The sequence below is a fragment of the Microcaecilia unicolor genome, chromosome 4 (genome assembly GCF_901765095.1).
Source record: "Microcaecilia unicolor chromosome 4, aMicUni1.1, whole genome shotgun sequence".
NCBI lineage: Eukaryota > Metazoa > Chordata > Amphibia > Gymnophiona > Siphonopidae > Microcaecilia > Microcaecilia unicolor.
In genome coordinates this window covers 36,138,667-36,165,587 of record NC_044034.1, presented here as the reverse complement: position 1 = coordinate 36,165,587, position 26,921 = coordinate 36,138,667, and the positions used below count along the sequence as shown (strand labels likewise).

The window sequence follows — 26,921 nt, the reverse complement described above, 5'->3', positions numbered from 1 at the left end:
CCCTGATTCCCTCCGGTGGTCATCTGGTCAGTTCGGGCATCTTTTCGAGGCTTGGTCGTGAAAAAAAATGGACCAAGTAAAGTCGGCCAAATGCTCGCCCTTCTTTTTTCCATTATTGGCCGAGGATGCCCATCTCTTAAGCACGCCCCGTCCCGCCTTCGGTACACTGCCAACACGCCCCCCCGGGAACTTTGGTCGTCCCCGCAACGGAATGCAGTTGAGGGCGCCCAAAATTGGCTTTCGATTATGCCGATTTGGGCGACCCTGAGAGAAGGACTCTCATCTCTTGATTTGTGTCAGAAGATGGGCGCCGTTCTCTTGAAAATGCCCCTGTTGGTCTGTTGCAGAGATCCATCCAGTTCCTTTCAATATTTTTTTGTCCATCTTGATTGATACTGTCGGCAACTGTAATATGGACTGACACCTTTTTGCAGATGACATTCAGCATTTTAATCAGTATGGACTCTGACAAGGAAGACGTTAATGCATGTTGTTATAGGGGGTAAAAATCTAGTTTGGACTTCACAGACTAAGTGAATGCAGATAAAACAATGCATCTTCGGATTCCTAGATGGAGGGAGTTTCTCACCAGTATTGCTGCATCAGATTTAATGATAGAGCCAAATATGATAGCTGCAGTCTTGGGGTGCTTTTGGATTCAGATTGCTCTTTTGTATTCTAGGTGTCATTAGTAGTGCAGTCTGCATTCTTTGGCTTGCACTAGTTAAGATGACTCGGGTCTTATCTGTCTTGATGGCATTTGTGTACAATTAGAAAATAAGAACCACTGATAGCAACAAGACACCTGGGGATCATCGCCTATCCACCAGGACCAAGCCACCTAAAGCACTGCTTAAGAACCTTAGAGCCCCAGAGTCCCTCAGCACATCTAGAAACAGACTGTAGGTGACACTCTTCTTTAAAACATGCTTATACTATTTGCTACAGTGTTATCGAGCAGAGTTGAGGAGAGAATATTCACATATTCCAACAATGAGAAGGGTTGAGAAGGCGAATAACTAAATTCTGTTTGCTTACTACTTCTGCTGTTGTGTCAGTTAACTGTCAAAAAAGACAAGTAAATTCATTGGTTCAGAACAGCTATACATCCAGATACTTAATCCAGCCTGCATGAGCCTGCTGTAAGTGTTGGATTCTGTGTCTAGTTTTGGTTTTCTTCATAAGTACATAAGTATTGCCATACTGGGAAAGACCAAATGTCCATCGAGCCCAGCATCCTGTTTCCAACAGTGGCCAATCCAGGCCACAAATACCCGGCCAGATCCCAAAAATGTACAAAACATTTTATACTGCTTATCCCAGAAATTGTGGATTTTCCCCAAGTTCATTTAATAACGGTCTATGGACTTTTCCTTTAGGAAGCCGTCCAAACCTTTTTTAAACTCCGCTAAGTTAACTGCCTTTACCACATTCTGTGGCAATGAATTCCAGAGTTTAATTACACGTTGAGTGAAGAAAACGTTTCTCCGATTCATTTTAAATTTACTACATTGTAGCTTCATCGCATGCCCCCTAGTCCTAGTATTTTTGGAAAGCATGAACAGAGGCTTCACATCTACCCGTTCAACTCCACTCATTATTTTATAGACCTCTATCATATCTCCCCTCATCCGCCTTTTCTCCAAGCTGAAGAGCCGTAGCCGCTTTAGCCTTTCCTCATAGGGAAGCCATCTCATCCCCTTTATCATTTTCGTCGCCCTTCTCTGCATTTTTCCCAGAGCTTGAGTATTTTCCAATTTCTGGTATTCACCACTATTTTTGCATGCTAGTTTGGTTTTTATGGCATTATGGTTTTACAGAGACAATGATGAACCAGTAAGATATACCCAACCCATTTGGTGATTTGAGTTTCGATCAGCCATTGTGCAATCTGCTTTCCTGTCTTTGGTTAGTGTTCACATGCATATTCATTTCTCTTAAAATAGAAAGCTGTACTATTCCAAAGAATGAAATAACGCTAATATTTAGCATTTTAAGCTTAAAAGAAGATGGAATTGAAATATGACTCTTAAAGATTCTTATTTGCTGCTAAAATAACAAGCAAGAAAGAGTGCTTGTATACTTATGGGGGAAGTTATCAATGTAGGCTACTGTTAAGTTGGGTTATTTTACCACAAGTCAGGTTATTCATTACATAAAATGGGACCCTGTGCTAAAATAACCTGACTTAACAGTAGCCCATGCTAATAACTTCATCCCTTAATACCTATTTATTAAGGCACATAGGTGACAAAGAAAATAAATGCCCTCTTTTAGAATGTCTTTGTTGTGTTGAAAATTGTCTCTACTGCATCTCACCGGTCTAGTCCAAAAGGAAGATGCTTCATAAACTTCACATTTTTTTAACATTAAAAATGCCTATTACGTGGGAGCAGAGTGTAAAGCTTGAAATGGAAAAGGGGAAAAAAGTAACATCCCATAGTATGGAATACACATTTCTAGATCTAGATGCTGCAATGATAGAAGCCAACTTGGATTTAGTGGCGGTCACGAAGATGTGGTTCATGGAGGGTCACGATTGGGATGTAGTTATACCTGGCTATAATCTATACAGGAAGGACAGGGTAGGAAAAAAGGGTGGAGTGGTGGCATTATATGTTAAGAATAGTATTAAAGTGACAGAACTTCAGGATGTGTGGAGTAAGGAAGAAGCACTGTGGGCTAAACTGGTAAAAGGGAAAGAAAAATGTATATACATTGGTGTAATATATAGGTCACCTTCACAGTCAGAAGAAATGGACAGAGACTTAATTGAAGACATCTACAAAATAACCAGGAAAGGGGAAGTACTACTGATAGGTGTTTTTAACATGCCAGACGTTGATTGGGGCATCCCTGCCACGAGGTTTTCTAGAAACAAAGAGATCTTGGATTCTCTACAGGAAGAATTATATCAGCAGTGGCTAACGGAACTGATGCAGGATGGAGTTATCCTAGACCTGGTGCTCACAAATGGGGAAAAAGATTCTGATGTTATGGTGGGAGATCTGGCATCTAGTGACCACCGAATGGTGTGGTTCAATATTAAGACAGAGGAGGAGAGGGCTTATTCAAGATTGAAGGTCCTAGATTTCAGAAGAACTAACTTTGTCGAGATGGGGACATTTCTCAAGAAAGAGTTAGCTGGATGGGAACAGCTGAAGGAAGGAGAATAGCAGTGGGCAAAACTGAAAGGAGCTATTTTAATAGAAAACTACATAAAAGTAAGAGAAAAAGAAGGCTGCTCTGGTTCTCGAACATAGTAGCTGAAAAGGTAAGGGAAAGAAGGTTAACCCTCATACATTACAAGAAGACTCAGAAAGAGGAGGACAGGCAAAAATAATGGGGAAAAGCTGTCAGGAATGTGAAGAAGCAAAATGAAGAAAAGATAGCTGATATGGTAAAATTGGGGGACAAGACATTTTTCAGATATATAAATGACAGGAGGAAGTGCCATATAGCATTGTGACTCAAAGCTTTGTTCATATTATAATTCTTTTCTTTCCCCACTACCCTTCTGTTTCATATGATTGTCTTTTCTATTTTTTCCCATCCCCATCCAATTATTTTGTTTACTCTATAAACCGCTTAGATTTTTGTTTTTGGGGTTTTTTTTTTTTAAATTGTGGTCTATCAAATATACTGAACCTGAACCTACAAGCCCTAGACTAGAAGTGATGCCTCCTCTTAGGCTCACTTTCAGTGCCACTAGCTGGCCAGCAGAGTTTGTTATATCAGCAGCAGCTTCCTTCCTTCCTCCCTGGGTATATGTGAGGCAGCCATGGGCAAAGAAAGTGTTAACTCTGAGAAATTATATACATAAGAAATGATATTAAAAGCTTGAAGTTTGAATTCTCTTCAGTTCTGCAAGTAGTGAAGGAATGCAGGCTGGAATTAATTAGAGTCTAGTTTGGCCGAGCTAAGGTTAGGAAAGGTCAGTGAGAAATGCAACTCTGTCCCTTGTGAATTGCCAATGCTAGCTGGCACATCTGTAAATTATTAGGCTTACTGAATAGTTTTGTAAGCAGGCACGAGCCAGACATATGACATATTGTAGTTTAAGAATAGGCTGAAATACTATTTAGAAGTGCTTAATATGTAGATAGCTTAGATATAGATATATCTTATAAGATATATCTGATTATGCTTATTTTAGAATATGTTGTATTCTGTGTAAATTAATAATTCTGTGTAGGATGTTTGTTCAACTCTGTGTTACTTTTAAAATGATCCTTTGTCTGCTGTTTAAGGCTGCAGTGAGGAGATCAACATGTGTTTTGAGTTTTCTGTGGTCTTAGCTAGTTCTGTGTATGGAGCTGAGAGGTGAAAAAGGTCAGAACTAGTCAGCTCTCTTCTCCTTGATTAATTATAGGTAAAATGCAGGAATGGTCTTGGAAGTAATAACCTGATATGTATGCTATTAATTAAGATTGGCTTTTGACCTCTTTAATGAATGCCAGAGTTTAGTTAGCAGTTAGTACTAGGAATATGAGAAATCAATCATAATAACATGTAAGAGACTGGAGACCAAATGTCTGGCTTAAGGGGCCCCAGGTCACAGGTCAGTTTAGGATGTCTGGAACCTATGTAACTGATATTTCAAAAGTAATGATTGGTTGAGGCAAGGTAGCCAATCAGTTTCTTAACCAATTGGGAGTAAAGGGGGCTAGGCTAGGAGGAGGGCTTAGGACCCTATTTAAGTGGGAGCAGAAGCAGTTTACGTCAGAAGGAGCTCAGAAGAAAGAGAAGGACAGAAGGAACAGACAGAAGAAGGAGAAGACAGCATAAGAAGAGAAGCAGCTGAGACAAAGACACAGAGAGCTGAGACAAAGACACAGAGAGCTGAGACAAAGACACAGAGAGCTGAGAGAGAGGAGAAGAGAGCTAGAACTGATGTCCTGCTTTGTTTGCTGGCAAATAAAGAAGATTTCTCTCTCATACTGGTGTGTGCTGTCTGACTCCTGAAGCATCACAAATTCATGCATCCATTCCTGCAACAATTCTTGGTGGCAGCGGTGGGATCCTGAATCCTGCATTAATCCCAGCACCTAACTGACTGGAGAACATTCGCCGGGTATGTATTTTGTATTCTGTATTGTAATCCTAGCTAGGAAGTTGTAAACCAGCCCCTCAAGAAGGAGGGAAGGAGAATCTGATCAATTCTCAGCGAAGGCCCTAGTACCTTCTAGTCGCGGGGACTAGAAGCGAAAACGCTTGAGCTTATCTGTATTTGAGAAATCTGAAATTGTTGGGTGGGATTTTCTGTATGGAATGTGTGATGAGTGAATGCTAAATGAGTGCGGACTTCTTATAGCTGCATTTCCAATTAACGCGAGTTCAATTGGTCAGCAACGGAAGGAAGCGATTGTTGTCTGTCTACCTAGTGTCTCGAGAGTGCAGACCCCTTACTGCATTCTCAAAAATTCCCCCCCTTTTTGTGTGTTGTAATTGTAAGCATTATGGGTGGGACATCATCTAGACAAATTGTTACCCCCCTAGACTGTATGCTTAGAAATTTCAAGAAAGGTTTTTTAATTAATGATTATGGACAGACTTTAAGCTCAGGTACTTTAAGAACCTTGTGTGAAGTTGAGTGGCCATCTATGGGAGTGGGGTGGCCCCCTAGTGGCAGCTTAGATATTGAAGTAATCCGGAAGGTCTACAGCATAGTTGTAGGAGAACCAGAATATTCTGAACAACTCCCTTATATAGATTCCTGGGACAGCCTTGTGACTGACCCTCCCTCGTGGTTGAAAACTTATATGGGATCCCCAGTAAAATTCATGTTAGGTCGTGTTCAAAGAAAGATTAGAAAATCTAAACTAGAAGAGGGAAAGAGCCCCAGGAAGCTTACCACCCAATCGGTGGCTTCCGCCCCTACCCTGTCCGAGAAACCCATACTCTCTGATGACCCCTCAGACCTTGAGCCACCACCTTATGGCCCATTGTTGGGGTTCCGTGCCACCCCCAGAGATCCACGCCGCCCAGCCCAAGCCTCTCCAGCACAGGCTTCTCCGGATAGTTCTTCCCCTCCTGTGCCAAACCTGCCACACCCTAGGTTGGACTTTTCACCTGGCCTCTACCCTTCTGTGCCAAATCCTCTCCTGTTAACCTCTGTAGACCCACTTTGGGCTCCACTCCCTGACTCCTCAACTCCTGACAGCCCAGCCTCTCCCTCTAGTACCCCTACCCACTCATTAGGGGCCCGGCATCCCTTTCAATGGACTGAATCACCTGTGACCACCTCTCAGTCTATGAGTACCCCTCCCCATCCCTCAGGATTTCAACCTACCTCCACTGAATGGGTTAGACCCGCTGCAATCACCTTTGAGCATGATAGGAGGGTAGCTCCTAGCTCTACCTCAGGTTCCATTCCCACCTCCTCGAGGGTTCTGCCACTCCGACAGGTAACTACCACTCGACCGGATCCTAATAATCAGGGTCAGGTTATACAGGCACAGGCCTATCAGTATGTACCCTTCACAACCACTGATCTCCTGAATTGGAAGACGCATTACCCCTCTTATACTGAAAAGCCTCAGGCAGTGGTGGACCTAGTGACTAGCATTATGGCCACCCATAACCCAACCTGGACTGATTGTCAACAACTTCTCCTGACCCTCTTCACAACTGAGGAGAGGCGGAAGATTTTGCAAAATGCTGAGGCCATCACGCGAGAGCGTGTTCCCGAGAGGACACAGGATCCAGAGGGATGGGTTAGAGCTCGGTTTCCTCGCGCAGCTCCAGATTGGGATCCAAATGATAGGCAGCACTATGAACTGTTGTCTGGCTATTGCCGGGACTTACTGGAAGGTATGAGGAAAGGCATAAAGAGGCCCATTAATCTGGCAAAGGTCTCTGAAATTCTCCAAGGGGCAACTGAATCCCCTGGGGCCTTTCTAGAGCGACTAATTGAAGCCTACAGAACATACACCCCATTTGACCCTGAAGCCCAAGAAAACCAGAGAATGGTGAATAGCGCATTGGTGGCCCAGAGTATGCCAGATATCCGGAAGAAGTTGCAGCGTCAGGAGGGATTCGCAGGGATGAATACCACCCAGCTAATTGAGATCGCAACCAAGGTTTTCATTAATAGAGATCAGGAGGTGCGCCGAGAGGCTGACCGGAAGATGCAGAAGAAGGCCGACCTTTTAGCGGCAGCCATTACTAATTCCACCCTTAACCGAGGTCGACCTCTAGCTAATGGGAAGCCAAAGTGGGACCCCGGACCACCAGCCAGGCCCCGAGATTCCTTCAATCAATCCCGGCCAAGGGGGGAGAATCCCAGACCAAGATTGGAGAGGGATCAGTGTGCCTATTGTAAGGAAAGAGGGCACTGGAAAGATGAATGCCCCCAGAGGCGCCAGGGACTGAGAAGGGGACCAGGAGATCGAGGAAGCCGAGGCCGAGTTCGAGAGGGAAGATATGAGCCTCCTGAATCTGACATCATCGGGATAGCCGAGATGGCAGAATGGGACGAATAGGACAGACCGGGTTCCTACAAACTGGGCTCCCAGGAACCTATGGTCAAGCTAACTATAGGGAGCCGCTCAATTCCATTCATGATTGATACAGGAGCTGAACATTCTGTTGTGACAGAGCGATTAGCGCCTGTGTCTGGAAAAACTGTCCGAGTGGTGGGAGCCACGGGGGTGCAGAACCGGAGGCCCTTTCTGACAACCCGTAGATGCCAATTAGGCTCACACATAGTCACTCATGAATTCTTGTATATGCCAGACTGTCCAATCCCTTTGTTAGGTCGAGACCTGCTGTCCAAGCTTAGGGCCCAAATTTCTTTTGACTCTGATGGCCAGACTTCAGTCTCCTTTCGGCCCCCAACATCCAGCCCTAAGGGTATATTGAGTTTCTGCTGCCCTCTTGAAGAAGAATGGCGGCTGCATCAGTCACATGGCCAAGTTGACCTACCCCTGGCAGACAGCTTTCAGGTCAGTGGGGTATGGGCAGAAGATAATCCCCCAGGGTTGGCCCGAAATATTCCTCCTGTACATGTAGACTTACTTCCAAGTGCCCGGCCAATCCATCTTCGCCAATACCCAATTCCCAGAAAGGCTCTGGAAGGGATTCAAGCACATTTGAATCGTCTGTTATCCCATGGAATTATTCGTCCTTGCCAGTCTCCATGGAATACGCCACTATTGCCAGTTCAGAAGCCAGGGACTGAGGACTACCGGCCAGTCCAAGACTTACGAGTGGTCAATAAATCCACTATCTCATTACACCCTGTAGTGCCTAATCCATATGTCCTGCTAGGATTGATACCTTCTGGGGCTACCCATTTCACAACACTAGATCTAAAAGATGCCTTCTTTTGTATTCGGGTGGCCCCCGCCAGTCAATTGCTTTTTGCCTTTCAATGGGAAAACCCAGTAACAGGAAGGAAGCTTCAGTATACATGGACCCGCCTGCCACAGGGGTTCAAGAATTCCCCCACCATTTTTGGGACAGCCCTAGGACAAGACCTTAAGACTTTTAAATCTGAGCCTTCCAGGCGAGTTTTACTCCAGTATGTAGATGACCTCCTGATTGCAGCAGTGACCCAGGAAGAGTGTTTTGAGGCTACTAGAGAATTGCTGGAGCTACTCTTGGATGCAGGCTATAAGGTCTCACGCTCAAAGGCCCAACTCTGTCAGTCAGAAGTGAAGTATTTGGGCTTCTGTATTTCCCAGGGAAGTAGGAGACTGGATGCTAGTAGGAAGCAAGCGGTAGCTGCAATTCCCCAACCCAAGTCCAGAAGAGAAGTTAGGGAATTTCTGGGAGCAGCCGGATTTTGCAGAATTTGGATTCCAAATTTTGCATTGATGGCGAAACCCCTTTACCAAGCCACAAAGGGGGGTGAAAAGGAACCATTTGAATGGGGACCTACTGCTCAACAATCCTTCATTGCCATAAAGAAAGCCCTACTCCAAGCCCCTGCGTTAGGCCTTCCTGATGTGGAGAAACCTTTCTCACTGTATGTCCATGAGCGACAGGGGGTTGCTCTGGGTGTGCTGACCCAGATGATGGGATCCTGGCAGAGGCCTGTTGCATACCTGTCTAAACAGCTGGATGGAGTGGCTAAAGGATGGCCAGCCTGTATGAGGGCCATTGCAGCAACAGCCTTACTGGTCCAGGAAGCTGATAAGTTGACCTTGGGGCAAGAACTGGTTGTTAAAGTCCCCCATGCAGTTCTCACCCTCATGGAGTATAAGGGCAACCACTGGTTTACAAATAACCGCATGGTTAAGTACCAAGCTAGCTTGTGTGAGAATCCACGGATACACCTGGAAACAGTGGCTACATTCAATCCCGCCACTCTTTTGCCAGCATCTGAGGGACCACCGGATCATGACTGTATCCAAACCATGGATGAAGTGTACTCCAGTCGACCAGATCTTAAAGATGTTCCGTGGAGGGACCCAGATGTAATTTATTTCACAGATGGAAGCAGTTATGTGGAGAACTCCAAGCGATTGGCAGGCTATGCTGTGGTGACAGAGGACAAGGTGATAGAAGCAAGAGCCCTGCCCCAAGGAACTTCAGCTCAGAAAGCAGAACTTGTGGCCCTCATACGAGCTCTGGAGCTAGCAGCAGGACTGGTGACTAACATTTATACTGATTCCAAGTATGCCTTCACAACTCTACATGCTCATGGAGCTTTGTATAAGGAAAAGGGACTCATAAATGCTGCAGGCCAACCTGTTAAGTATGGACCTGAAATACTTCAGCTGCTAGAGGCTGTGTGGGCCCCTAAGAAGGTAGCTGTCATTCACTGTAGGGGACACCAAAGAATAGATACTCCAGTGGCCCGAGGGAACCGCCATGCTGATCGGGTGGCCAAGGAAGCTGCTCGAGGACCCCCAGCAACTACTGTGACTCCCCTGTTCCAAATCCGATTGCAAGAATGGACACCTATGTATACCCAAGTGGAAGAGAAATGGGCTCAAGAAGAAGGTGCAGTAAGGAGACCTGATGGCTGGTTACATCTCCCTGATACCAGAGTTCTGGTGCCACGCCACCTAGCTTGGCCTGTAGTGTCTCAAGCTCATGACCTATCACACTTAGGGAAAACAGCACTAGCCCGTCTACTCAGTCGAGTAGTGGTGCTGGAAGGATTGGATAGTCTGGTTGCCACTGCCTCTGCCCGATGTACTCTCTGTGCCCAGAATAATGCTCGTCAGGGACCCCGTATTCCACCAGGAGTTCAGTCTAGAGGACTAACACCCTTTGAGTCCCTAGTTATAGACTTCACAGAAATGCCCAGGAGCGGTAGGTTCCGATACCTCTTAGTCATGGTCTGTACCTTTTCTGGGTGGGTGGAAGCATATCCTACAGTCACTGAGAAAGCCACAGAGGTAGCTCGAGCCCTCCTTAGGGATGTCATCCCCAGGTATGGACTGCCCCTTGCCATAGGTTCAGATAATGGTCCCGCCTTTGTTGAAGCTACACTTCAGGCCCTGTCCCGCGCATTGCGCATTACCTGGAAATTGCATTGTGCCTATCGTCCCCAGAGTTCAGGGCAGGTTGAGCGAGCAAACAGAACCTTGAAAAATAGCCTAGCAAAGATTTGTCAGGAAACCCAACTGAAATGGCCACAGGCACTGCCACTAGCCCTCTTCCGCCTCCGATGTACCCCAACTAAAGGAACAGCCCTCTCTCCCTTTGAAAGTGTGTATGGGAAGCCCCCAGCCATTTTACAGGGAATTAAGGGAGACATAGGGATTTTAGGGTCTACCCAGGTGCAGGAGCAGGTAGCCCTCTTGGGAAAGATAATTTCTGAGCTTCAGTCTTATGTGAGAGAAATAAACCCTGTCCCCTTCCAGGCTCAGGTACATTCCTTCCTGCCAGGGGATAGAGTTTGGGTGAAAGACTGGAAGCTCCAGCCTTTGGGGCCCCGATGGAAAGGACCTTTTACTGTTTTGCTTTCTACCCCTGCAGCTGTGAAGGTCGCAGGGATAACTCCATGGGTCCATTGGTCTCGAATTAAGTCTGCTGACCAGACTGAGCCCAGCACGGATCAGACGGAGCCTAAACAGTGGAGAGCAGAAAGTGATCCAGCGGAGCCATTGAAGTTGCGCTTGACCCGAACCAAAGAATCTACTAGCTGAAAAGAAGGGTCAACTGCATACTGCAGGAGCGGCTGAACTTCGGCTTCATACTGAGACTCTTTCTGTCCAGATTCTGGCTTTCTTGGAATTTGAAAGCTTGATCCTTATCAGTTGAGGGTCTATCCCAACTGGTATAAGAACTCAAAGACTGAGAACATTATATGAGAGTAATCTGTGATTAGCACAGACTGTTGAAATATTATTGCTTAATTAGTTTGCTGTATTTGTTTTAGATTAAGAAGAAAGAAAATGTTAGTAGTTTGGATGCTTTTGTTGTTTTCTACTCCTTGCCTCCTTGTTCCTAATACCCCAACTCGCTCCAACCTTTGGTTACACTCAGTCCAGGAACTAATTAGCCAAGCAAAGATTACTTCCCCTTGTATTGTGTGTTCCCGATTTTCTCCTTATACCACAGATGTCCCAGCTGTTCCTGTTCCTGTGCAACTTCCAGCTCTTATACCTCCCTACTTTTCGAGTTCAGGTCCTTGGAGCCAGGATTATACTTGGTGGTCCTTTTATAATGCTACTTCCCCCTCTGAATCTTCTCTAAGGCCAGTTTTTACGTCTCCCTATCCAGCCTCTGGAGTGTTTTGTTTAACAAGAAGCATCTCAACTGTTCTTCCCATTCCCTGTAACTATACTAATGTTCTCCCAGAAAAAGGAGAATCTGTGTGGGTAGTTTCTCCAGGTACTCCTATGTGCCCTGCTACCATACCTGTAGATTATGACCCAGGTGATTATCTGGCTCCTAAGCGTACCACTGAGAAGACTATAGTGTCCAAGCTTATTTTCTACTTTCATAAGTCCCCGGGGTATGAAGAGTTACTAACAAATGAGCAGCCTGTCACAATTGGGGATTGGCGCCTATGGTGTGCAAAGTCTCCATTTCGTCTTCGTTCCCCCTGGGATAGGGGCTCGCATTATGGGCACCCTAAGTACCCTGTCCAGCCTGAGCCAACATTTATTGGGAACTTTCCTCACCCTCTCCTTGGTCATTACTGGCTCTGTGATAATGTCCTCCACATGATTCTTCCCCCCACATATGATTTTTGTGTATTGGTAACCTTGAATTATTTTCCTAAAGTTATTCCTCTTAAGCCGCTATCCCCGCACCGCTCTAAGCGAGAGGCTTTGTCCTTACCCTCCTCCGTTGCCACAGAGGATGAGGCGATTGAATTAGCCCTCCAGTATATTAATTCTACTTATCCTCTGACTAAAAAGAGACTTGTAGCCCTTTCTGCCACGGCCTGGATTCCAATTGGGGGCCCGGTAGCGGGTATTACTGAACTAGGTATGGCTACCCGGAGACTTCAATCCCTACTCCATGTTTTAGTTCATGAGCTGAACGTGGTAGTCAATGCATTGCAGGATCAAATTAATGAATTAAGTATAGTTTCTCGGTATAACCGTATGGGTCTTGATTATCTCTTTGCAGCCCAGGGTGGCCTCTGCACAGTGCTAAATTCTTCAGAGTGCTGTACTATTGTCATAAATAGGACGCATGTAGTTAGGCATGCCATGGATAAAGTCCTACAGTTGGCTAGCCTTAATGTGGAGGATTACCGAGGAGGGTTAGATCTTACCTCCTGGTGGTGGTCATTGACCTCCTGGATACGTCCCTTGTTTATTTCCCTAATAGTCTTAGTTTTAGCAGGGTTGTTATTTTGTTTCTTGGCCTCATGTGCTTCGGCAGTATGCCGTCGGACCTTAACAAGTAGGGTAATGGTGATTCATAAGTCTATTCCTAGTTAGGATCACTATAATCTCCAGAGTTTGAGTTGTGAGACTTATCTCTGCATAAGCTGATTTTAGTCTCAAAGGGGGGAATGAGGCAGCCATGGGCAAAGAAAGTGTTAACTCTGAGAAATTATATACATAAGAAATGATATTAAAAGCTTGAAGTTTGAATTCTCTTCAGTTCTGCAAGTAGTGAAGGAATGCAGGCTGGAATTAATTAGAGTCTAGTTTGGCCGAGCTAAGGTTAGGAAAGGTCAGTGAGAAATGCAACTCTGTCCCTTGTGAATTGCCAATGCTAGCTGGCACATCTGTAAATTATTAGGCTTACTGAATAGTTTTGTAAGCAGGCACGAGCCAGACATATGACATATTGTAGTTTAAGAATAGGCTGAAATACTATTTAGAAGTGCTTAATATGTAGATAGCTTAGATATAGATATATCTTATAAGATATATCTGATTATGCTTATTTTAGAATATGTTGTATTCTGTGTAAATTAATAATTCTGTGTAGGATGTTTGTTCAACTCTGTGTTACTTTTAAAATGATCCTTTGTCTGCTGTTTAAGGCTGCAGTGAGGAGATCAACATGTGTTTTGAGTTTTCTGTGGTCTTAGCTAGTTCTGTGTATGGAGCTGAGAGGTGAAAAAGGTCAGAACTAGTCAGCTCTCTTCTCCTTGATTAATTATAGGTAAAATGCAGGAATGGTCTTGGAAGTAATAACCTGATATGTATGCTATTAATTAAGATTGGCTTTTGACCTCTTTAATGAATGCCAGAGTTTAGTTAGCAGTTAGTACTAGGAATATGAGAAATCAATCATAATAACATGTAAGAGACTGGAGACCAAATGTCTGGCTTAAGGGGCCCCAGGTCACAGGTCAGTTTAGGATGTCTGGAACCTATGTAACTGATATTTCAAAAGTAATGATTGGTTGAGGCAAGGTAGCCAATCAGTTTCTTAACCAATTGGGAGTAAAGGGGGCTAGGCTAGGAGGAGGGCTTAGGACCCTATTTAAGTGGGAGCAGAAGCAGTTTACGTCAGAAGGAGCTCAGAAGAAAGAGAAGGACAGAAGGAACAGACAGAAGAAGGAGAAGACAGCATAAGAAGAGAAGCAGCTGAGACAAAGACACAGAGAGCTGAGACAAAGACACAGAGAGCTGAGACAAAGACACAGAGAGCTGAGAGAGAGGAGAAGAGAGCTAGAACTGATGTCCTGCTTTGTTTGCTGGCAAATAAAGAAGATTTCTCTCTCATACTGGTGTGTGCTGTCTGACTCCTGAAGCATCACAAATTCATGCATCCATTCCTGCAACATATGCATACCACTTCTACAGGATATTTGACCCTGGGTGGGATCTGAGCTATGATCTCTTACTCAACAGTGTCTGAATAACAGCGATATGATTTTTTAAAATGTTATATCTGTTTTTTTACACAACTAACAGTGGAAACATGAACTTTTTTTTTTTAAATACAGGCAGTTAGAAGAAACAGTTGATGATAACAGCATGTTAAAAAATATGAGTGGACAGTGGTTTTATGACGCAAAATCCAAAAGACATAGCGACAAAATACATGGAGCAGATCTCATCAGGGCATCAATAAGAAAAAAGAAGCCTCAGACAATAGGTAAGCAGATGACTTTCCACTGTCCTCTGGCACTTCATATAGCATGTAAATGTTGGTACAAAAAGAGTGCAATTATGTCTGAATAAGTTTGATTCCTTACTGTATTTCTATACCTGATTCATATAAATACTGTTCTATCACATGCCCTTCCCCTCTACTAGGGTTTATATGCAGTTCTAGTAAGGAGCAGAAAATGGACTGGGGACCTTATGCGTGTAGCTAGCTCACATTTCTGCAATTAGTGTTAGTTTATAGTCAAATATCTTCCAACTAAGTAACCACCATGAATGACCACAAAGAACATACATTTACATTTTTATTATGTGCACATACCAATTCCAATACAAAACATTTTCTTTTACCATATCCTGCTTCCTCCTCCAACACACGTCATTCACACCTCACACCCTCACAATCAACTCCAACCATACATCCGCAGAAATTCAAGACCACCAACACAACATCGAGCAACAATTTTTTGTCTAAAGTGTACTTTTCAGTATATGTGTTAGATGTGCATAATATGGGTAATAGTGAGGAGAGAAGGCTATCAAAATTGCTATCCTGTTTCTTTCATAGTTTATGGTGCTCTGCTAACATTATCTCAGACTCGGTTAAGGGGATCCCAGTCCAGGACCCCTGCACCCAGCTCCAGACCCATGCTGGCGCAGCATCTTGACCAATACTAATCCCAGAATTTTGAGTTAATTTTATTCCATCTCTAACCTAGGTGTTACATTGCTAGCACTAAAAGAAAATCTGTGCATTAGGAAGTTGTAGCTCTTCCCTTCATTTAAATGGCATTTGCATGGAGGTGCTTTAATTTGAACACACATTTTACTCCTGTTTTTAATACAATTTATTTGTGTACTTAATCCCTTTCCTTCCCTTATTAATGCCTGATTAAAGTATAGCATACAGAATGACATGCTAAAATGGGAATAAAAACTGCCTTGAGCTTAGTGAACCTCATTACATTGGCCTCAGAAGTAGAAATCAGATAGTCCAGTGATGAAATGGCACTTGCAGAGCTGCAAGTGCTATGTATCCAGGAAGCAGAAGATTAAACAAAGCAGCTGCTGAGACTCATGTGTTCAAGCTGCAGATGCTGGAGAGAGAGATGTCCTCAGCTGACATGAGCTGCAACATTAGCACCAGCACCTGCAGTCAGGAATATTAGCATTGCTTTACCACCTTAAAATAGGCATGATGGGTTGACTACGTGCTGACAGTCTGGCCTTTCTCTTACAATATCAAAGAGTTAAAATAAAAATGTTTGCATTAAAGAACAGTTGTTCAGTGAAAGCTGTGTCTTCTGAGAGAAAAGAAAAATCAATTATTTGTGCTTGCATTAATTAACATTATTCTTGCAACACATCTGCTCTGTTGTGACCTTGTGTAGAAATTCTCCTTCCTCTTTTCTCCTGGTGATTCTTTGACCCCTCTTGGAACCAGTTATATTACACATGCTTCATGAAACATCTTTCCGCTTGTCTAAGCAAATAGCCAGGGACAAACATATGCAGAAAACAAGGAAAACATAAGAATGTAAGCATTGCCATTCTGGGACAAACCAATCCATCAAGCCCAGTAACCTGTTTCCAACAGTTGCAAATCTAGGTCATAAGTACCTGGCAAGATCCCTAAACAGATTTTATGTTGCTCATCCTAGAAATAAGCAGTGCATTTTCCCACTTCCATCTTAATAATGGCTTATAGACTTTTCTTTTAGGAAATTAGCCAAACCTTTTTTTAAAACCCTGCTAAACGAACTGCTTTTACCACATTCTCTAGCAACGAATTCCAGAGTTTAATTACACATTGAGTAAGGAAATATTTTCTCTGATTTGTTTTAAATTTACAACTTAGTAGCTTCATTGTGTGTCCCCTAGTCCTTGTATTTTTGGAAAGAGTAAACAAGTGATTCACGTCTACACGTTCCACTTCACTCAGTATTTTTTAGACCTATATCACATCTCCCTTCAGCTGTCTCTTCTCCATTCTGAAGATCCCTAGCCGCTTTAGCCTTTCCTCATAGGGAAGTCGTTCCATCCCCTTTATCATTTTATTTCCCTTCTCTGTACTTGATTGTACTTGTTATAACATGCTTTTCTTGGGAAAAGTGTCTCCAAATGGACGTGAGAATAATGAACCTCACTCCTAAGCCAGGGTATGCAGAGGATGCTCTCTCTTCAAATTTACTGCTAACGCTCACAATTGGTTGCCTACACAAGGCAAGTATTATCAAGGTGTGATTGAAAGTTCATTTTAATCATTTCTATGGTACCCAATATGATGGAGGCATTTCTGCATCTCTTTGACACATTTTCTTGGTCTCTGACCTCACTTCTCTCTCTCTCTCTCCACACAATGTACAGAACAATCACTGTGCATTGATGTTTCTGTTTTTCCTATGAATGAAGCTCAGTTTTGCAGAAGTTAATGTCCTAAAGTTGCTCTATATTATATTATTCAGACTGACACTTTTTTCTCTGACAGGTTACTGTAATGTTATAATAAGTCTTGATCCTTTTATGTAGCATATGTTGTGAAGTAATTTATTTTCTTAAGTGCAAGGACACATTTTTATCTCAACTCATATGAAATCCTTTGAATACAAAAATATATGTTGTAGGTCTCAATGCACGGCTTTCAGAAAAACAAAATTAGAAAACGAACATATTTTAATATTTTGATGATCTGTAATTTTACTGTGCGATTAAATTTATATTAGTCTTGCATGAAGTATGCTTCTGTGTTCTAGCTGAACTGAGTCAAAGCAAAGCAGACAAGAATAAGAAGAGCTGGGTGAATAATGTCAATAGAGATATTTTTGTGCCTCCTGAGCTGTTTGGTGTCATTGAAGAGCCTGAAAAAGAGGAAGAGGAAGAGCTAAAGCAGACGCCCTCATATCACAGGTATTATTACTGCTTTCTGGTGTGCATATGAATATGACAAATTTGGAGGTTCACTTGGTGCACCTTTTATCTTCTGGCTTATCCCTGGGATGCTGCCACTAGTCATCTTGAGATGAACCCATTTCATGTAAAAATGTGTTGGTGGAAGTTTCTTTTTATAAATGTTCTTTCTTCGTCAAATTCAAAAATATTTGTTGTTTGATCAATTTAAAACTCTTGCACAGTCTTTAATTCTGACACAACTACTGTAATGTCTTGTATTTGAGTTGCTTGGCTAATAGAACAAAAATGTTAGCAGCTCATATGATCCGTAGAGCAACAAGATATGAGTGTTTCACCACTTTTGATCAAGTTACACTGGCTCTCCATAGAGACAAAGAATCATATATAAATGATGTATGTTTGTTTTTAGGGCTTATAGCTTTGGCCCAGGATATCTAGTGGAACTATTAGAATTTGCACCTTCTTGTAATCTTACTCGAAAATGTAGATCTTTGTTATGACATTATCCTTCCCTTCCGTGAAGGGAATTAAACACAAGGTAATGTTGTTGTCTTTGATGCTTTGTCTTGCTGCTCATTGGTGGAACTCTCTTCCATTGGACATTAAATGTGAGATTAATTACATATGGTTTTGGAAGAAACTAAAAACTTACCTGTTTCAGAAATATTTGAGTCTAGTCAGTGTGGTTGATCTTTGCCTATATTTCATAGTAATGTTCTAGTTTCTTTTTTGTAATCTGCATAGAACCGGTAATACTGGGTGACTGCAGTCTGTAAGAACTGTATTGTATTGTATAAGTGGGTCATTGTTTTATATCAGCAGTATTTTCTGCAGGTAGGAGGACACATCAGTGAGAACTGCCAAGGTTATTTTCATTTGAAGTAAGTAGCTTCTGTTTAGGATAAAACTACATGGTTGGAGTTAATTTACTTGGGAAGGGAAAAGTAGGTATATTGTAGCTCAACTATCTATATTTTCCTGTAATATTTTTCATGTCAATGAATGCTGATTAGTTGCTAGATACACACTGATTAGGCAGTCAGGGGGTATGGCAAGGAACAGCGAGGCCGAGAACCCTCAGGTAATTTAACTTCAGTTGTTTTTATTTATTAAAGCAGGGTAAGGTTTTGGCTACCTTTATGCCTCTGTGATCCCAGTTGCCCTCTAGCATCTCATGGATTGCCAGGGCAACACTGCCTTGACTCTGTTGACATCAATTATTCTGAATGGATTTTTTTTTCTACTACTCTGATAAGGTTTGTCCTCATACTCACAGAATATTAATTTAGATATATTTTTTTTTTTTTTTTTGCTAGAGCAGTGATCCCATTCTGTGTGTATTTTGTACAATAAAATATTTTACAGTTTGAAGAACTGTGCTGCAAACACTGAATCAATCTGGTTAATGATCCCAGGAAGTCGGATGCAGTCCCAGTACTTTTGGATGTACTGTGTCCTTGATCATATTTTATTCTAAAAACCAACCTAATCCACCTCTGATCCCACATATAGAAATAGAAGATGCAGTAATCTCTACGTTGGATGCATAGGAATAGGTTATTCATTTTCCAGTGTTAAAACAAATTAGTTCTCGTATCCAGTGTGCCAGTCCTGTCCCTCTGAAAGAATAGCAACACTGGAGTACTGCTTCTACTAATGTTTCCTAACTGCATTGTACTTCATCATGCGCTGTTCCTCTTTGTACTCATAAGTACATAAGTAGTGCCATACTGGGAAAGACCAAAGGTCCATCTAGCCTAGCATCCTGTCACCGACAGTGGCCAATCCAGGTCAAGGGCACCTGGCACGCTCCCCAAACGTAAAAACATTCCAGACAAGTTATACCTAAAAATGCGGAATTTTTCCAAGTCCATTTAATAGCGGTCTATGGACTTGTCCTTTAGGAATCTATCTAACCCCTTTTTAAACTCCGTCAAGCTAACCGCCCGTACCACGTTCTCCGGCAACGAATTCCAGAGTCTAATTACACGTTGGGTGAAGAAAAATTTTCTCCGATTTGTTTTAAATTTACCACACTGTAGCTTCAACTCATGCCCTCTAGTCCTAGTATTTTTGGATAGCGTGAACAGTCGCTTCACATCCACCCGATCCATTCCACTCATTATTTTATACACTTCTATCATATCTCCCCTCAGCCGTCTCTTCTCCAAGCTGAAAAGCCCTAGCCTTCTCAGCCTCTCTTCATAGGAAAGTCGTCCCATCCCCACTATCATTTTCGTCGCCCTTCGCTGTACCTTTTCCAATTCTACTATATCTTTTTTGAGATACGGAGACCAGTACTGAACACAATACTCCAGGTGCGGTCGCACCATGGAGCGATACAACGGCCTTATAACATCCGCACACCTGGACTCCATACCCTTCCTAATAACACCCAACATTCTATTCGCTTTCCTAGCCGCAGCAGCACACTGAGCAGAAGGTTTCAGCGTATCATCGACGACGACACCCAGATCCCTTTCTTGATCCGTAACTCCTAACGCGGAACCTTGCAAGACGTAGCTATAATTCGGGTTCCTCTTACCCACATGCATCACTTTGCACTTGTCAACATTGAACTTCATCTGCCACTTGCACGCCCATTCTCCCATTCTCGCAAGGTCCTCCTGTAATCGTTCACATTCCTCCTGCGACTTGACGACCCTGAATAATTTTGTGTCATCGGCGAATTTAATTACCTCACTAGTTATTCCCATCTCTAGGTCATTTATAAATACGTTAAAAAGCAACGGACCCAGCACAGACCCCTGCGGGACCCCACTAACTACCCTCCTCCACTGAGAATACTGGCCACGCAATCCTACTCTCTGCTTCCTATCTTTCAACCAGTTCTTAATCCATAATAATACCCTACCTCCGATTCCATGACTCTGCAATTTCTTCAGGAGTCTTTCGTGCGGCACTTTATCACTGCCCACCCCAGCCAAATAGTGACATTTCAGATCCCTAGAAACTCCTTGGTGGTGATGTTCTGAAACGGGAAGATTTATTTATTTATTTACTGCATTTGTATCCCACATTTTCCCACCCATCTGCAGGCTCAATGTGGCTTACATTGTTCCGTCATGGCGATCGCCATTCCGGAGTAAGAAATACAAGAGGTATTCCATAAAGATCATGAATGACGTAGTAGATTAAGCAATCAGGTATAAAAAGTTCATGTTCAGAATGAGAGAGAGAACAGTATTCCATTAAAAGTTCATAGGATGGGTCATTGGATTACATCTTGATGAGGACATAGATTCAAATTCAGAATGGGAGATAAAGCGGTATTACGTTAATGTTCATAGGAGGGATCTTTGCGGTATGCCTTATCATTAGTTGAAATACTTGTGGCAAGGGTAGATAAATAAAATGTCAGTACTAAGCAGCTTTTATGGTAGATGCCTGGAATAACCATTCAGAAGAGGGAGGACAGAGGAGCACGTGAAGTCACTGGGCACTATTTCAGATCTCAGTGCCAGTGGGGATCAGTTTGGGAGGTGCAGTTTCTCCTATCCCTACTTAACCTTTTAAAAACACCCAGATGGGCAGATGGGGGGGGGGGGGGTCATTGCCACTTGATCAAGTTGTCAGGGGTAAAGGATTGTGGTGTGCATGAAGTCACAGGGCAGGGAGGTGGAGGGATCCTGCTGGTGTAATTTCTTCATTGAAATCCTGGAATGGAAGATCAGGTTTGCAGACCTTTTTATTAAGATCTGAGAGATGTTAAGTGTTAATGTTAGCACAAATTGCATTACCTTGAGTGATTTGCACTAAGCAAGTTTAATATTCCTAAACGTCTTTGCATGTTAAGTGTAAGCTTTTGATCTAAGGCATTTGTATTAGTCATTGCTAAATCTCTCTGTTAAGGTTAACACAGATTAATATGTTATGATAGATTAAATAACAGATTTGTTAATGCTGCTGCACTTTTGTTTGACAGAAAGGGTTAGTACATCTGGTGATTAGATTGGTTAAATGACGTGAATAAGGTTTAGTGGCAGTAAGTGAACAAAAAAAATCAAACCAGAGGTCACAGTTTTGTGGTTCCGAACTCCTTTTACTTTAAAACACAGCAAAGTCTCTCTAAGCTAATATATAGGGTTCCTTTTACAAAGCAGCACTACTGATTAGCAGCACACTAAATGCGAAGCAGCTAATTTAACTCCCATGGGCTTCTTTGCATTTGGCCCACGCTAATCGGTAGCGCTGCTTTATAAAAGAAGCCCATAGAGCGCAGTAAAAACAAAAACCTATTCACGGACCCATAAAAGGATTCTTTTTGGAAGAGATGAACAGTCTTTATATTTAACCTTTTGCCCCCATGTTCCTAAGGAGGGAATAACTAGAGTAAACTAAAACCCATTTTTTTTTTTTTTTAATGGGTAATAAAACAGCCAAAAAAAAAAAAGGAAAATAAGATGATACCTTTACACTATAACATAGGGGTCTTTTATGGAAGCTTAGCGTGCGCTGTGTGCCACGTAGCCCATAGGTATAAAATAAGATGCCCAGCATTTAGCATGCTCTAAGCTTTAGTAAAATGGCTCCTTGATATATTTTTGACTAGCTGTCAAAGGCCAGAACCTCCTTCCTCAGCTCAGGACAGTATGAGTCAAAGGTGACAATATCAGATTATATAAGTGAAATTTAAAGTCATTGCAGTGACAGTCTCAAGGAGAAAGGTAGCGTTGAGAAACTGGAAGAGAGGTAGAAGGGTGATCAGAAAGTGACAAAGCAGTATAATATGGTTCATCATGTGGTAAAAAAAAAATCTTAGCTTTTAAAAATAGATGTAGCAATTATGACACCTGATGGTAGTGCTGAGTGCCAACAAGATGTATAAAAGTTTGTGTCTTACCATGAAAATCTGCTAGTTTGCCACAGAGTTGGGGCTTTATTATACTATCGGGAATGGCAGTTGTCAACTTTGTAGGTAAAAAGACTGCAGTCATTTCCTGGCTACAAAGAGTGTTTCATAGATTGTCAGCATCTAATTTCTTGATGGAGAAATGATATTTTACAGAGACTAAGGAATGAAGTTTTTCTGCATTTGTGATATATAGTAGAACTTAGTTATAAGGGTCACTCGGATATAGTGGACACTATTTTTAGTCCCAGTTGAGAGAATAAGATATCCCATGTTTTTAATTTTGGTTATGGTGGACTCTGGTTATAACCATTTTACAGAGCCCAATGCTTCATTGAACCATGTATATAAGAGACTGACATCGGAGTTGTGCTATGAGTGAACTGACTTTCTTAAAAAAAAAGAACATCTGTATCAGACTACTTTAACTCAAATGTAAGTGTTGTTAAACCTTTGCAATTTAACGTAAACTGTACATTTTGTTGTTAACGGTAAGCTGTGATTGAGTAAACAAGTTCATCAATGTGCAGTTTGGATAATTTTTTATCAGTCCCCAGAAGTCCCTTATATGTTTAATTTCTTTTATTGATTTTCGATACAAATACAATCAAGAACTCACAACATAACAAGTAACATTTTACAAAGAAAGGCAATACCGGAGCTCAAATGTATTATTTATTTATTACATTTGTACCCCGCGCTTTCCCACTCAAAGCAGGTTCAATGCGGCTTACATAGTAATTGGGATTACAAAGTATTGATGAAGAGAAATAAGTTGGATGTTATCGGAGTAATAAAAGAAGTAAGAATGTAGAGATGCAGAGATGAGGGGAGTAGTATAAGGATGGGCAAGGGTAAGTGAGCAATTGGAGAGGCAGATGAGGGAATAGAGCAAGGGATAGGCAGGGGAGAATGTGGCGGGAGATGTAGTCTAGGTCATTATCGTTGTCTCCTGGATATGTGATGGATAGAGGTTTATAGGAATTAATCTGGGTCATTTGGGAAGGCTTGCCTGAACAGATGGGTTTTTAGTGTTTTCTGGAAGGGCAGATGATCATTGAGTGATCGGATTGGTCTGGGGAAGACATTCCAGAGTTGGCTGACTAGGAAGGAGAAGTTGGATCCATAATAGGTTTTGTACTTGAGTCCTTTGCAATTGGGGTAATGTAGGTTGAGGTAAGTTTGTGATGTAGTCATGTTCCTGGTGGGGAGGTCAATCAGGTTGAGCATATAGCTTGGAGATTCACCGTGGATGATCTTGTGGATTAGCATCTGGACTTTGAAACTGAGTCGTTCTTTGATAGGGAGCCAATGAAATTTTTTTCGAAGAGGTGTTGCACTTTCAAATCGTGGTTTGCCAAAAATGAGTCTGGCTGCTGTATTTTGGGCAGTCTGAAGTTTTTTCAGAATATGGTTCTTGCAGCCTAAGAAAATATTGTTACAGTAGTCTGCATGTGTAAGTACTGTGGATTGCACCAAGTTCTGGAATGTTTTCAGGGGGAGATATGGTTTTACGCGTTTCAGTATCCACATCATGTTGAACATTTTCTTTGTAGTGGATTTTGCGTGATCTTCGAGTGAGAGGTGGTTATCTAATGTTACTCCAAGGATTTTTAAGTTGTCAGATATGGGGATTGTAGTGCCGGAGATGTTAAGGTTGATAGGGAGGGGTAAGAAGTAACTATCCATATCTAGGTTTAAAATTAAGCTAAGAAAAGAGATAGGCAGAAAAGAGAAAAAGGAGGGGGGCTGGGAGGGTACAGATCAAAGTATAAAACATGCATAGGCCATAAAATACATCTAATTGAGTGCTTATCGCTGTACAATGCCGAAATATGATACAAGTGGTAGCCATTTCTCCCTATATGCAGCAAAGCAAAAAGATTTCTTTGCAAGGTGTGATTTGTATTTGTAGATTTGGAGCACTAAGTCCCACCATTCCTGGTAGGTGGCTTGGTGCAAGGATTTCCAATGTGAGAAAATTACTTTCAATCCTAAAGATACCATGGTGCTAACAAGAGACCCTGCACTATGAGTCAGCAAACTTCTATAGCACTGATCCCTAAGAATCACAAATTTATAAGTGATCGAGCCAGGAAAGTGAAAGATGTCTACCAGTTGTGACCATATTTCTAGCCAGTATTTACAAAGGCACAAACAGTCAAATATAAGATTCTTTATATTACCCACTGGAGAATGGCAAGACCAGCATACACTAGGATTAGAGGGAGAAATAGTTAAGTTCTACTGTATTATTGAAATGGAATATTTGCTTTGGGAGGTAGCCTGAGTATGAAAGGAAGATAAGTACAATGCATTGTGAATAATCAGAAAGAACTTGTCAAAACCAACTCTGATGATAGAGAGTATAAAGTTAGGTATAAAATCCATGAAGCGTTATCCAAGATTACATAATAGCAGATTCTTTCCACAGGTTGAGGGTCAATCTGGGTTTTGCACTATTACATTTATGAACTAGTAGCTTCAGTTTCTTTTTGAAAGTCAAGTGTCTGTGATAATGTGGAGTCATCTAATATTATTGTGCACATAGGCGCTCAAAGCTTGACCCATTTAGCTGCAGACAATTGGGATTCTCCTCGTTTAAGAGTTCTGTGTACAATTTTCCTGTCTACTAATAATTAGAAATTGCTCTTGTTGAAATATTCATGAGATTGACCCTTGTAACCTGCACAAACCACAGGCCATGGCCAACATTTTTCACCCTTTAATATGTTAACCCTATTTTTACTTCTTTTCTTGATTACTTAGCTTTTAACAAACTACCCCCTTTTTTCATGGGCTCACTTCTGTACATCCAGAGGGATATAGATTAAAAAAAAAAAAAAAAAGTAACATAGCAGTAAGGGGATCGAACCTTTCAAGCTGCTGCCCTGATCCCTGCTCCATCTCTTCTCCTGGTCACAGACACAGATTCAGCAGAGTCGCAGACAAAGCACACATTTTAATTTCATTATTTTTTTAAACCTCACTGTTTTCTTCTAGATCAGACACATATTTTGCATTAATGGGCGTGCCATTAGCGCACAGCCGGTTTGTAAAGTTACCACATGAGCCCTTACTGCCACCCATTTTTGTGGACAGTTAAGGTCTCCTAACTGGTTAGTGCAGGAATGCCCCCTCAAAAAATGAGAAAAATAATTTACTGCAGTTAACATGTGCCGATTTCAGAGTTACCTTAGTACTCCATTTTTTTTTTTTTTTTGCTGTGTTAGGTGCACATAAGTGCCTAATGTAGCTTAGGAAAAGGACCCCAAAGTTAAGAACATAAATCTTCAGACTATTGGGCCCTGAATTTATTTCTTTTAGAACAAACAATGACACATGTTGTAAATGTGGTGTGAGAACTGTTTGCTTGTAACAGAAACATGTACTGTTTTGTTACAAAGAGAACATTCTGGCTATAAGGTAGCAGAGAGTTTCCTGGCAACAGGTTCTAGCAGTGTAATTTGTAACCAGTTTTGCAGGCATGGTCCCACATTCCAACATTTCTATAAAAGCTTGTTCAGTGTGGCAAGGATGACGACAGCCTTTTCATGGAAGAAAGCTGATTTTTGATCTGTCCAGTTTTCTGAGATGAGAGGAAAAGTTTTTTTTTTAAATGAGTCATTAATGGAGATGCTTGGGTTTGGATACCAATTTGCTAATTGTAGGGTTGTGCTTCCTGATCTTATATAATGAGCTGTAATTTGTAAGACTGCAAAGCATAATGCTTAGAGGGCTGTAGCACCAGAAACAACCCACCCGCCAAAAATCAGCGCAAATGATATTTAAATGCATGCAAAGGGCTGATTAAGAGGGTCAGCAGATATTCCCTCTCATACTCGGGAGAACGATGCCCCCTAACATTGATAACCTACCACCAGCTCCAAGCTTGAACGCAGTGACAGAGGAACAGGATCAGAAAAGAAGCAGCAGGGACTCAAAAAGTCTGAAGGGTAAACAAAAATTCTGAAGTGAAGTACAGCCTCTCAAAAAGAGAAAGAGAAGCGGTGTTTCTGATAGCAAGGTTAGGCTTTTCTTTAGGTAAAAAGAGAAAAGAAAGATGGGCTCAGAGTCTCTGTGCTGAGAGGAAGAGTTCCTGCAATGGGCTGGCTCCCTGCTCCCCAATTTGACTAGGCATGCACACAAGAGTTATGCTTACCGCGCAGCTGTTGTGCACATATGCCAGGCACGTTTCTTCCCCTTAACTTCCCAATGCTCAGTGTTAACAGCGCGCATAAAATTTGCATACTATTAATGTTGAGCATTGGGAAGCTCCCCCCCCCCCACCCCCCCTTGGTGCTTTCTGGCGGTGTTTTCTGGTGCTATTTCATACAGCACCAGACTTTTGTTGGTATATTAGGTGTGTGTGTGTCTGCTTTTTCTTTCTCTGGCTGATACTTAAGATAGTAATCTAATCTACAGTCTTCCGGAAAATCCCCAGTAAAAGATACCCACGTTATTTTTTTTTGTAAATTATTATACAGCTTGGGATAGGGAAAGTTAAACAACAAAAAGGGTGGAACTGGGAGGAATGAACATATTGTGAGAGAAAGCAAATGTGACTTGTAGATGGCTATCAAAAACAAACCTTGGGTGAGTAACTGACTGTGGCAGCCCTGCCAGATACACTTCCTCAGTTGTGGACTGGA

The 26,921-nt window shown here is 42.1% G+C and overlaps 1 protein-coding gene across 15 annotated transcripts in view; it reads left to right on the top strand.

Annotated features, from left to right (window-relative positions):
* Nucleotides 1-26,921, top strand: part of SYTL2 (synaptotagmin like 2) — a 272,074-nt gene that overhangs the window by 136,099 nt on the left and 109,054 nt on the right. For all 15 annotated transcript variants that reach the window (XM_030200133.1, XM_030200137.1, XM_030200136.1 and 12 more), the window contains exons 3-4: nt 14,324-14,475; nt 17,240-17,393. In XM_030200133.1, the coding sequence (XP_030055993.1) occupies nt 14,324-14,475; nt 17,240-17,393 (306 nt within the window). The remainder of the gene's footprint in view (nt 1-14,323; nt 14,476-17,239; nt 17,394-26,921) is intronic.